A 13,192-nucleotide genomic window follows, 5' to 3' on the forward strand; every position below is an offset into this window, starting at 1 on the left:
ACATTCCAAAGAGCATCTCTAGCTCTTTGGAAGTCAGAACCTTTCTCACAGAGTGAGTTCCTAGCTGATAGATAATAAATATTCTTTAGTCCAGTAGGTATAAATCAGCCCTCTGGAATCTTTAAAACGGGTCTGTTACCGCCTTTGTCTGGGTGCCTGTTGTTCTAAGTGAAGTGCCTGATAGAATGGAATGATCCTTGAGGGCATTAATATGCAGTGAGTCTAAGTTCCTCCTACTTAGATGGGTTTGCAACAGCCTATTGGCCGCCATTTGCTATGAATGCTGCTGCAGGATCACTGAGTAGAGAGCTTGAAAATCTTCCCAGAGTTGATTGTTCCAGACAATTTGGTGGTTGCTCATCAGCAGAGTCTTCCACTCAGCAAATTCTTCTACCAAGCACAAGCTCACATTGCCCCCTGAAGAAATAGAACTGGTGTTCTGGTCTCTGTTCTTAGTTTCAGATACAAACTTTTTGAGGGAAAGTACTAACCACTAGACTATGATAGTTATGGTGTTTGAGAATCTCTAATTTCAGAAAAAAAATTTCATGTTCCATGTTTCCTTGGCCCCCAGTTAGGTGTACATGATTCATCTTTAAGGTTTTGGGTATTTGTTTTGTTGTTTTTGTTTTTGTGTCCCTTTATGTCAACAACGTGTAGACTCTCCTTCCCTCCTCCCGTATTTGTACAAGGGCTACAGGTGTTAAAAATTAGCCTTAACCTGTTTTGCAAGATGGTTTTTGCCAGCAGGGGAGAGACTATTTCTGGAGGAAACTTCCATGGTGAATACCCAGCCAAAGTAAGCTTTTTAGAATTGTTCCTGACCCTGAAAGCATATTCCAAATTAAGCCAACTGAATTGAAATACTCTTTCTAGGCCCTAGACTATTTGGCCATTGGAGTCCATGAACTTGCTTCAATTAGTGAAAGAAGAATTGAAAGGCTCTGTAACCCCTCTCTCAGCGAGCTGCCTCCCTTCCTGGTGGCGGAAGGTGGTCTGAACTCTGGGTTTATGATTGCACATTGCACCGCCGCAGCGCTTGGTAAGAATACCGCCCAAGAATACTGCCTGTTCCCCAGAACACAAGCCGGCCCATTTCATCTGAAAGTCACATTTTGTGCTTGAATGAGATCTTTTTGCCTACCTCATTTGCATCCTGCCGGTCTCGATACAAATGCAGAAGAGAAGTCTCTTTAGAAAAAAACTAAATAAAACCTAAACAAAGCTAGACTGAAACATAATAATACCCTAATAAGTTTGTAAATGATGAGGTTTCCACAATTTCTCTGTAGGAAGCAATTTGATATCAGATAGGAACTTCATCTTTGTAGCTTTTTCCCTAATCTCAATTTGAAGACTATCAGAAGGAAAAAGACAAAGATATCTACAATTATTGGCAAAACTTGAACTGACCTGAATGATTAAGCTTTGGGTACATTCTATTAGGTATACCAACCACTAAGAACATAAATATGTGATTACAATGTGCAAAAATGCTTATAAGAAGATGCCCTCCATGAAAACTGAGCTTCAGTGTAGCTGATTTCTGACTCAAAACTGTGAGTAACACAACAGGGTCCGGTACAAAGGATGTGCTAAGAGCTTCATTTATATTTGCTCACTTAATGGTCACAACAATACCACGAGGCGTGTACTATTATTACCTCCATTGCACCGATGATCTGAGAAGTGACTTACCCAACACTGGACAACTAGTAAGTAGAATTGAATTCAAACGCAGGCATTTTGGTTCTCAAATCTGTGCTTTCACTTCAATTAACGTGGATCTCATTTTAATCCATACTTAATCCTAAAATATGGTTGCCAAATTTAACAAATAGAAATGCAGGATGCCTAATTAAATTTGAATTATTCGGGACGTACTTATACTAAAAAATTGTTTTTATCTGAAATTCAAAGTTAACTAAACATTCTGTATTTTTTTTAGGCAAACCTACCCAAGAGGCAGGAGAACATGTGCTTAATTAAGAGCATAGACTCTAGGTCCAAATTCCAACTCTGCCATTTATCAGGAGTGTGATATGGAGCAAGTTTCTTAATCCTTTTACTCTCAGTTTACTCCTCTGTTAAATGGGGGTGATAAATTTACCTAATGGGACTGATTTGAGGATTAAATGAATTAATGCATATAAAGCCTTAGAACTGTGCCTGGCCATGTTGTAAGCACTAAATAAATATTAGTTGCTATTAATATTACTCCCAACCCCTTCCTCACCGAAGCCTCACATGAAAGCTCAACACAATCCAAAGGAGTCCCTGAATTCATTGTGGCCTCCTCCCAGTAACTTTTAATTGCTCACTTACCTCCTTATTAAAATACTCCTTTAAAGGTAGCGACTTCTCACACTAACATAGGGAGGTAGTGGTAACTGATCTAGAAAACATTAGGGACTTCGGAAAGCTTCACTTGAATGTGTTTGGCTTTCCCTAAACTGCCTATTGAAGTTGTTCAACTTGCTTTCATTATAATGAAATGGGTAGTTTTCTTTTTCGGGGCATGTAACTTCTCTTTCTGAACGGACCACAGACTGCGTATCCATATAAGCAGGTTTAGGGTCCCAGGACCGGGAACTTACAGTGCTTGAAACCTGGGAAGTTCTGGGAGGACCAGGACGAGCCGACCACCTGGTCTGCATCGCTAGATTATCTCAGGATCCTTTATAGCGTAGAGAACAACTGAAGCCTCACCCAGCCACTCTCGGGAGCAAAAATGTAGGGGAGAAAACTCTCTCCGTGGCTTCTGGAGCCGGGGAGGAGGTCTGGAATCTAGGTCCTCCATACTTAATGTGTTGTCCTCGAGCCAAGAATCTGGCCATCCACTGAGAGTTGGTTAGAAGAGCAGAATCTCCGGCCCCACTCGAAACTCGACATTTGCATATTGACAAGATGGAGTGAGTCATATGCACAATAAAGTTTGATCTAGGCCATTTCTAGAATTTCCCCCACCTCCCCAAGATATGTCTGGCAGTCATGGAGCCCTCTGTCATCCCTGGACAGTCTGAGCTGTGAAATCTCCTTGGTCAAGACCTGTGGGCCTGGTCTCCATCCCCAAATAACCACCCTGAATTCTAATGCCTCCTCTGGTGACACAGTCAGTCCACTGTTCTCGAGTACTTGGAAAAGCCCATCACTTCTTTTTTTCCCTATTCTCCCCAGCATGCTAAACGCTTCCAGTGTTTTCAACGAGGCTTTGTAATAGGGTTCCTATCTGGTCTTACCTCAGAACTCACTATTCCCTCCTTTTCAATTTGATATATACCCAACCTGTTTCCTTTTCCCCAAATAACTTTGGACCATCCGGTGCTTCGATGACAACCAAGAGCTCCTGGAGAGGAAACTCCATGCTGTCGAACACATTGGGAAGCCAACGTGGCAATTTTTCCTATTAGCAGCATACTTACCTTGCACTGGCCTCTTGCAGTTTCTGAGAACAAGGCTCTGTGCCACCCCTCGTCTGTGGACTCTCTCTCCACCAGCGCTGCCACGGAAGACCACGTCTCCATGGGAGGATGGGCAGCAAGGAAGGCCCTTCGGGTCATCGAGCACGTGGAACAAGGTAAACCCAGCCAGTCTGGGACGGCGAGCCTCACTGATAAACGACTACATCTGCGATCCTCAACATAGGATCCCTACCGGAGGATCCCTACTAGCAGCATCGGCATCACCTGGGAACTTGTTAGAAGGGCAGATTCATAGGCCCGGCCCCAGACCTGCTAAATCAGAAACTCTAGAGAAGAGAGCAGAACCATCTGGGTTTAACAAGTCTTCCAGGTGATTCTGAAGCTCGCTGAAAATTAAGAACCACACCTGCTGTCTAAGCAGGTTCACTGGTTGGCTTAATTTTTTAAACAATTGAAAACATACTCAAAACTGGAGAGATTAGTACCATGAACCCTCCTATACCCTGACTCAACAAGCACATTTGCTTCATTTTTTTCCTTGACTTTTCTTATTTTCACGCAAATCCCATGACATTATTTTCTTCCCTTAAATATGAATGCTTTTTTTAACCACCATGATGCCATTATCATATCGAACAAAAATCAACAGTAAGTCTTGGCATCACCGTTGAATACATATTCAAAATTTCCCAGTTATCTCAATGCCTGCATAGTGGGTTTGTTCAAATCTGGATTCAAGGCTCACATTTTAAATTTGGTGGTCAAAGTTTTAAGCTTCTTTTCGTCTAGAACAGTTCCCTCTCCCTTTTTTTTCTTCATGCTATTGACTAGTTAAAAAGACAGGTCAGTCTTCTGTTAGGGACTGACCTTCTGGATTTACCTTTTAGCCTCCTTGTGGTGTTACTTTTAACTTGTTCTCTGCATGTTATCTCTGTCCCCTGCATTTTCTGGATGTTGTGGAAGACTTAACAAGATTCAGATCCATATCTTTCGGTAGATAAGTTTCTAGGGTGGAGCTGTATTAGGCCAACCTCTCCCTGCCTTCTTAATTACTGCTTGTTTGCTTTTTTTAAAGATGAATTGCCTTCCTTTAGGCATTGTTATCTAAGCTACCAACTTTTTGCAACTGTATCAGAAGCTGTTGGATGACAAAAGAATATCACTACAGTAATGCCCCCCCTTATGGAGGCTGGGAGGATGTTCCAAGCCAAGACCCCCCCCCCCCCCCCCGTGGATGCCTGATACCACGGGTAGAACCAAGCCCTTTGTATACCATGTTTTTTCCTATACATACATACTATGATAAAGTTTATAAATCAGGCACAATAAGAGATTAACAAGAATAACTAATCAAATAGAACAATTATAACAATATGTTAAAATATGTTAGGTGAATGTGAACTCTCTCAAAATACCTTACTGTACTTTACTCACCCTTCTTGTGACGATGTGGGATGACACAATGCTTACGGGGTAAGATGAAGTGAGGAGAATGATGCAGGTGTTGTGAGGTAACTTTAGGCTACTCTTGACTTTCTGATGATTGTCAGAAAGAGGAAAATGATGAATCATCAGAAGGCTCACCTGCTGCCAGACCATGGTTGATTGTGAGCAACCAAAACAGCAGAAGGTGAAACAGCAGATAAGCAAGGACTAAGGTATTTTAAGATACATGTGGGAGAGTTAAGTGCTCTTATTATTGAGATATAATTTACATACCACACAATCACCCATTTAAATTGTACACTTCAGTTGTTATTAGTATATTCACAGAGTTGTGCAATCACTACCACAAATTAATTTTAGAACATTTTTATCCCCCCCAAAAAAACCTTATACCCTTGACCTATCATTCTCCCATTCTCCCTACCCCACCCTGCCCCCAGGCTTAGGCACCCATGGATGTACTTTCCCTCTCTGTGGATTTGCCTATTCTGGACATTTCATATAAATGTCATACAATATATGGTTTTTTGTAACTGGCTTCTTCCAGTTAGCACAATGTGTTCAAGGTTCATCCATGTTGTAGCATGTGTCAGCATTTCATTCCTTTTTTATGGCCAAATAATATTCTGTTGTATGGCTATACCACATTTTGTTTATCCATTCATCAGGCAAGGAATGTTCAGGTTTTGTCCACTTTTTGGCTAATATGAACACTGCTGCTATGGACATTTGTGTACAAGTTTTTGTGCAGATGTATATTTTCATTTCTCTAAAGTGGAATTGCTGGGTCATATGGTAACTTATGTTCATCTTTTTGAGGAACTGCCAGACTGTTTTCCAAAGTGGCTCTACCATGTTACATTCTTATCAGCAGTGTTTGAGAGTTCTGATTTTTCCACATCCTCACCAACACTTTTTATTATTATCTGCCTACCATCGTGTGTTCCTAATGTCCCCATTGAACATGCTGCTCTGGCCAAAAGCTTAAGGAGTCACCCTTGTCAGTTCTCAGATCTTCTATCCAGCTCATCAGCAAATCAACCTTACCATCAAAAGACACCAAATCAAGGCTCCTTCATCTCCTTTTGACTGGTCTTGTTTTCACTAATGTTCTTCTACAGTCACCACATATGATAACCAGGGTGAGGTTCTTAAAATGTAATTTTGACCACATCATGTTCCTGCTGAAAATATGCCGATTACTTCCTTCTGCTCAAAACAAAATCCAGCCCCCTTCCTGTAGCCTACAAGGATCATGCGTGATCTGGCTTCTGGCTCTTACTGACACCTCTCTCCATTCCATTCCCTACACTAGAACCATGGTGTTATTGTACCCGCCAAGGACACATCCCTACCTCAGCCCCTGTGTCCTTGCTGGCCCCTCTGCCTGCCACAGTGTTCCCCTAGGCCTTCACGCAGTTCACTTTTTCACTCCACCTTGGTAGCTGTGCAGATTTCATCTCAGATGTCTTCCCAGTCCACCCCAGCTCAACTTCTTGAAGTTTCCAATTCCTTATGCATAAAGTGAGGGCACTGCACTAGAAGATGTGAAGTTTCTTCCAGGTCCAAAATGGATTCCATTACTTAATCCCCTCCCACGGTGACTGTCTGTACTCACCAGAGTTTGGAGTGTGCTTCATAAATTTTAAGAAGTCAAATGTTTTTAATACTCCATTTCAGTTGACCATGTGAATGGTTTGATCAACTTGAAGCTTCTAAATTATTTTCTTGGCAAATAACGGGATCCAAATGTACAGAGATTTAGATTTCAGTATTCAAAGTTGATAGCAAGGTATGGTACATTTAGTAAGAGTTCTTAACTAGGGAAAAAAAAAAACATGGTAAAGACTGTTTTGTCAAGAAACCTAAAGTTGGTAAGATACCCATTTCTACAATTTCAGTTTTAGTGGGCTTGGGAGCCTCTGAGTTTGAAGGCTTCAAAGGAACATTATAGAATTATCCAGCTCAACAGAAGATTTGCTCATTCACTGACTCCTTCAGTCCTTTGATGAAAGTCTATGTGCCAGGTATTTCAGGCCAAAGGGAAACAGCAAGACTAAAAACAAATGGACATTTACACAAAGGTAGAAGTAGGACACAGATGCCATCCATCTTGATCAAACGAAGGAAGAAGGAGAGAACTAAGACATTTACCTGGATAGCACTGCCCTTCTCAACATTTAAGATACAGCCAAGGGGGTAGAAAAGCAAATTTTAAATGGTAACCAAATACCAAGGCAGCTTCATTTTACAAATAGACAGAGAACTGACCACCTCTGAGTTGGCTAGAGTTGGCTGTCAACTTCCATGCGAGTGACATCCCCCCAGCATGAAGTCAGCTTCAAACAGCTGTACCCTCCACCTTTCTTGTAGTGCTGGCCATCGAGCTTCTTGCAGCCTGCCAGGGCATAGAGTTTCTACGCCCCCTGAGAACAACCACTCCTCTGGAGAAGGTCTATGACCTGGTGCGCTCTGTTGTAAGGTAAAGTCCAACAGGTCCCTGGATGTGACATCATTTCAGAACTGTGAACCTTGGCAGCAGTTCATGTTTGGCTGATAGTTTGATGTGCTTTCTCGGTAGGCCCTGGATAAAAGATCGCTTCATGGCTCCAGACATTGAGGCTGCTCACAGGCTGCTTGTAGAGCAGAAGGTAAGTTGGCCACTTGGCTTACTTCTTTGTTTTGGGTCATTATGGGAAAGCCAAGTGGGAGTGGGGACTGAAGAAATATTGTCTTACTCTCGTTTCCTGTCTATTCCTTGGACGTGAACAAAAAGGAACTTAAGCAACTTCCAAGGCAACTAAAACACTATTTGATAAACTCTTAAGTGTCCCATGTTGCATCCAAACATTGACTATCTAGCGATTAGAAACTGAAATGACTTTAAATGGAGTGTGGGACAGGTATTCATGGGGGAGAAAATGTGATGAAAGGTTAATGGATCCCCTTCAAGAATATTGTCTTTCGTTCAAAAGCATGTTCTCTTTCCGTGATGCTATCACCACCACCTCCAACTGGCCCAATGACTAAACAGACCTGAAGACAAAACAAAGCCCCAGGGTTTACTTCAAAGGTCTGTGGGTCTGTCTAGCGCTGTGGTGTGTCCTACCCCCTCACCCTGGGTGAGATACGGGTTCTCTTTACTGCTTATTTCCTCTGGCTTCATTGACTATAGATTTATCCAACAGAGTCAGATGCCTCAGAGGCTGACTCATTTTTTAAATATATTCTTTAAAGTTCTTTGACCTTTTGTTGTAATTTGTGGGTATCGTGTTCTCTAGAATTTCTTGATTTCCCTTGGAACCATTGCTCTGCTCTTGGGGAACGATTTTTCCCTTTGATCTTCACACCTGTCATTCCTAAGTTGTCCCCTACACCCTTTGAGGGGAAGCCCCTCATGTGCCGCCAACTTTGGTGCTGGTAGAGAGGTGTGTGAGGGGTTAGCCTTTTTTATTAATTAAAATATACCTGACATATAACATTATATTTGTTTCAGGAGTACAACAGAATGATTTGATATCTGTGTATTTTGCAAAACGATCACCACACTGCCTAGTTAACATCTGTACATAGTTAGAATTTCTTTCTTCTTGTGACGAGAACTTTTAAGATCTACTCTCTTAGTAACTTTCAAATATACAATACAGTCTTATTAACTCTAGTCCCCCTGTTGCATATTCTATCCCCAGGACTTGTTTATTTTAAAACTGGAGGTTTGTACCTTTTGACGCCGTGTACCTGTATCGCTCTCCCTCTGCCCCCCGCCTCTGGCAACTGTCAGTCTGTTCTCGGAGTTCCATTTGTTGTTGCTGCTGCTGCTATTTAGGTTCCACATACCATACAGATCACACAGTCTCTGTCTTTCTCTGACTCATCTCACTTAGCATACTGCCCTCACGGCATTCAGGTTGTCACAAATGCCAAGAGTTCCTTCTTCTTTATGATTGAATAATACACACATTGTCTTTATCCGTTCATCTGTTACTGAAACCCAAATTCGGCTGCCAATCCCTTGAAAGACCAGTATTCAAGAGATGAGTTTTGGTGGGAAAGGAATAGGAGCTCTATTCAGGAGGTGGGCCCCCTGGGGAGAAGGTGGACTCTTGTCCCAAAGCCCACTCCTGGTTTCTGCCGGGCGCAGAGATATTTAAAGGGCTTAATCAGCTAAGGGAGTACATCGGTCTGCGACATTTCTTGCTGATGTGCAGACTTGGTGATGTCAGCTGCCGGGTTATCTTGGTGCTTGGCGGTTGTGCAAGAAGTTCTAGTTTTTTGGTGCCCAGGGGTGGAGGTCAGTTGAGCAAGGAGGTCTGGTTCCTTGGTACCCAGAGGTGACGCAAGAGTGTTCTGTTTTTTCTGCAAAGGAGGGCCAGAGCTACAGATGTACAAAGGGAAAGGAAACTCACTTATGTGTGTGACCTTAAAAAAGAAAAACATTTTGATAAAGATTGCTGGGCTAATCAGAAAGCCAAGGCAGCTTCCAACAGACTAGCTGGCCTCTGGGGCCTGGGAAAGTTCTGGTCCTTCATTCCCCAAGGCCGGAGGTCTGCAAATCTCAAAGAAAGTCAATTAATACTGTTACACATCAAGGGCCTTAGGTCAGCAAGCAAGAAGTGTGCTACCTCGACTCAGGTGAATGCTTAAGACCGGCTGGAGCGCGGCTCTACATCCGTCAGTGGACCCTCAGGGGGCTTTCATGTCTGGCTGTTCGTAAATAAAGCAGCAACGACCGTGGAGGTGCAGGGATCTTTTTGAGGAAGTTAGCCTTTGCAAGGATACACTTTCTAAGGTAATACAAAGGATAGGAAATGCTCCTTGGTTGTTAGCCGCAAGCTGATAAAAAGCAGCTGTCAATCAAAACCAGCACCTGAACCTGAGAAGACTGGATGCCTGAAAGAGAATAGGCTGGTGGGTGGAGCTACCGAGCAAACAAGGGCCTGAAGCACTGCTTCTCACACCGTCTTGTGCATATGAATCTCCTGGGGGTCTGGTTCCAGGGGAGGCCGATGCTGCTGGCCCACAGGTCACACCGGGAACAGTAAGAGTGTAAGGAAATAGAGCACCTGGGTGGCTCAGCCGGTTAAGCGTCTGCCTTCGGCTCAGGTCGTGATCCCGGGGTCCTGGGATCAAGTCCCGCATCAGGCTCCCTGCTTAGCAGGGAATCTGCTTCTTCCTCTGCCCCTCCCCCAGCTCGTGCATGTGCACTCTCTCTCTTTCTCTCTCTCTCTCTCTCACAGAAATAAGTAAATAAAATTAAAAAAATTTAAAAAGAGTGTAAGGAGTAGAGCACATGCGCCATGGAGACCCGGCAAATGAGGAAATCCATTGCCTATTCAAAGGTTGTTTTTGAAAACACACATTCATACCTCTGAGCAATTTTCCTTAATTCTGTCCACACTGAATTGTCCAGGTTTCATTTGTGTGTTGGCTTGTTTTGCTTCCGAAGAGTAAGTAGCTGAAAACTTTAGAAAGGCTTTGGACTTTGTATTTTGAAAGCTGTTAATGCAACCAAAGACTAATTGACACAGATCATGTGTCAAGTGGCTCATAATGAAAGCAAGCAAACAGCTGCTACGTTCCTACTCAGGTCTAGACGTTTTGATTGGATGAAGCTGATGTTTACTGGCATGTGAGAACAATGTCATCAACATTCTGACTCTGTTTTATCCTTCTCAGGTTTGGGAGGTCGCTGCACCATATATTGAAAAATACAGAATGGAACATATTCCAGAATCCAGACCTGTTTCTCCAACAGCCTTTTCACTGGAATTTCTACATAAGAAATCCATCAGAATTCCAGAGTCCGGGGATCTTTAATGGGCTTTGTCATAGATTAGCAGATCAGAGGGTCCTTGGTTGAACAGCAAGCAATATTATGCTGAAGAGGCCTGAGGACTTTCCTAAGTAGATCAATCCATTATATTGTTCAGTTCTGCTAAAACCTCCTTTGCTTAGGCTGGTGACAGCATTGAAGTTGCTCACCCTAGCACTGTGTTCTTGTTGACCTGGTTTGAAACACAGAAGCTGTTTTCAGATTATAGGAGTTTTCTTTCTTCCTTAACCGTATCAACAGGCCACAGGCCATTTGACATTATTTGAACTCAAATTTTGAAACAGATTGATGATATTCTTTTCCAAAAACATTAGACTATGAAACTTTTTTTTTTATGGTTTGAAAAGCTCTCCACTAGATAACTTGGGCTATTTGAATTATACCACGATATGATGAATGTTCCTTACGAGGCCTTGATCAACAACTTCTTCTGAAGTCATAATTTGTCCTGAAGCTTCTCTTTCTTCTATTAATTGCATCATAGTCTAGTCAGTAGGTCCAACGAGGTTTTGCATAAAGGATTGCTATTGGAGTGGCCCTCAGTGATATTTATCAAATATCACTATACGTCGCAAAAAAAAAAAAAAACTAACTCAGATGCTTAAGCTGGAGTTAGAGGTTAGTATTACTACCTTCTTACTATGTGTTAGTACTTTATTCACAGTCCTATAACAACCCTGCATTAAGAAGCCTCCTGTCCCACAAATAAGGAATCTTATGTTCAAAGGTAACCAACCCCTTCTCTGTAATGGTAATCCTTAAAAGGAGGAACTATTGACAAAGGTCGATGGGGCCCTGCGATGTGTTACCCAATCTGTTTTTTCCTCAAAAAAGAAGGCAACGGACCATTTGGGATCATCTGGATGAAAGATGGGTCGGATGAGCTCTTGGCTTCCCAAGGCTAACTGTGACTTCGCACCTACGTGTGCAAGTGCATGCAAGGCATTCCAAGGGCGGGAGCCTGGGACCACGGCTCTAACATCTACAGTAGCCCGAGGAGAGAACATACACACTTGCCAGCTTGCTGACCCACTTCCAGCCTAAAATGGGTCCAATGGTATATTTCACAATGGGGTTTCACTCCTTAGCTGGCACCCCGTCCCCAGGAAAAGGTGGAGACTGAAGTGAAAACCGCTGGAACTGAAAATGGGCTGAGGAGCCTATTTGCGGAAAGGCCCTTCTGGGGCGCTGTCCTTTGCTAAAATGTCAACAGGCACGAATGAGATTTCTTCGTGCTTAGCCACGAAGCCCAGTCGAGCCAGTAAACCCAGCGGTCTGGTGGCGGCTCTTCACAGCAGTCTGGGGAGGGCTGGATCCCCACAGGCCTCTACGGTCTTCCGGGCACTTTCTGATTGAGTCTTCGAGACAGCTCTCTGACAAACGGATTATCACATGCCTCCAAGAGAATGTCAAGGTAAATGTGGAATAAATCACGTCTCTGTTGTCTTATGTCGTCACACTGGTCTTAGATTTTTATAACAAAGTTGAGCGCCTCTTCAGGGAAAGGCTATTCTAGCTGCAGTTAATCAGGTTTCTGAAAGGTTTAGTCAATGAATATTAGCCCATCGCCACGTGTCTTTAGAAAGTGTGGTTGATTCCTTTCTCCTTCCCGTGGAGTAGCAGCAAGGATTAGAGGCATCTCGATTTCCTCCCAGCAGGCTCACCCGGGCTTCTTCCACTGCTGTCTCAGGGCAGCCAGAGGGCGAGTCCCAAAGCATTAGGCCTGATACACTTCTACAATGCCACACATGCTAATGTCCTGTTGGCCAAAGCAAGTCACCCTTTCCAGCCCAAGCCAGTCTGGGAGAGTAATCCACAATGGCATTGGCATGTGATTTGCGGTCCGCTACTGTAACAATCTACCATGTACATAAAATCAAACATAGAACCTGAAAAATTCAAGACACTTTTCATTACTACTTTAAACTTGAGTCTTATCTTTTTGTCTGGTCACTGGATTATTATCGTTTTATTAAACCTTCTCATTATCTCATGAATAGCATGGTCATTTTGCCTTTTGGGGGTTATTTGGTTAAAGGTATTAATATTTTAAATGTAAACATTAGAAATACACCAAAAATCAAAGCCAAGAAATGTGTTTCAGCCCGCAGCATAGGCCTGGTTAGTCACAAGGTGTCTCATTCCCTTTGCTTAGTGATTAGTGCCAATGAGACAGAGACGACTTTTACTGGAGGCTTTGAGAAAATGTTTTCTCTCCTGAGAGCCACAGTAGCCAGGCTTTCTCATCTACCTATTTGAGGTGAATGAGGAGGAGGTACAGAGTACCTAGGGCTGTTGACAGCCAGCCCAACCCACTGGGGAATCTGGCCTTGGGGGATGCCAACACTGGATGACAAAGCAGAGGGAAGGAGGGAATCTGAATCTTCAGCATTATTGAGCTACTGGAAAAACCCGTCCTGAAGCCTGTCCTTCTGGTGACTGTCCCAAGGGTGAGCTAATATACTTCCTTATTTCTACAAGCCGATTTTAG

General features: G+C 43.0%; 1 protein-coding gene across 2 annotated transcripts in view; it reads left to right on the top strand.

The window, feature by feature from the left end:
* Positions 1 to 12,694, top strand: part of HAL (histidine ammonia-lyase) — a 26,359-nt gene extending 13,665 nt beyond the window's left edge. For both annotated transcript variants that reach the window (XM_025882560.2, XM_073900473.1), the window contains 6 exons: positions 734 to 799; positions 877 to 1,042; positions 3,443 to 3,577; positions 7,242 to 7,350; positions 7,450 to 7,519; positions 10,545 to 12,694. In XM_025882560.2, the coding sequence (XP_025738345.2) occupies positions 734 to 799; positions 877 to 1,042; positions 3,443 to 3,577; positions 7,242 to 7,350; positions 7,450 to 7,519; positions 10,545 to 10,685 (687 nt within the window). In that variant the 3' untranslated portion in view covers positions 10,686 to 12,694. The remainder of the gene's footprint in view (positions 1 to 733; positions 800 to 876; positions 1,043 to 3,442; positions 3,578 to 7,241; positions 7,351 to 7,449; positions 7,520 to 10,544) is intronic.
* Positions 12,695 to 13,192: the final 498 nt, after the last annotated feature.

Source organism: Callorhinus ursinus, unplaced genomic scaffold (genome assembly GCF_003265705.2).
Source record: "Callorhinus ursinus isolate GAN/ISIS: 27379988/994484 unplaced genomic scaffold, GSC_fseal_2.0 scaffold14, whole genome shotgun sequence".
Classification (NCBI taxonomy): domain Eukaryota; kingdom Metazoa; phylum Chordata; class Mammalia; order Carnivora; family Otariidae; genus Callorhinus; species Callorhinus ursinus.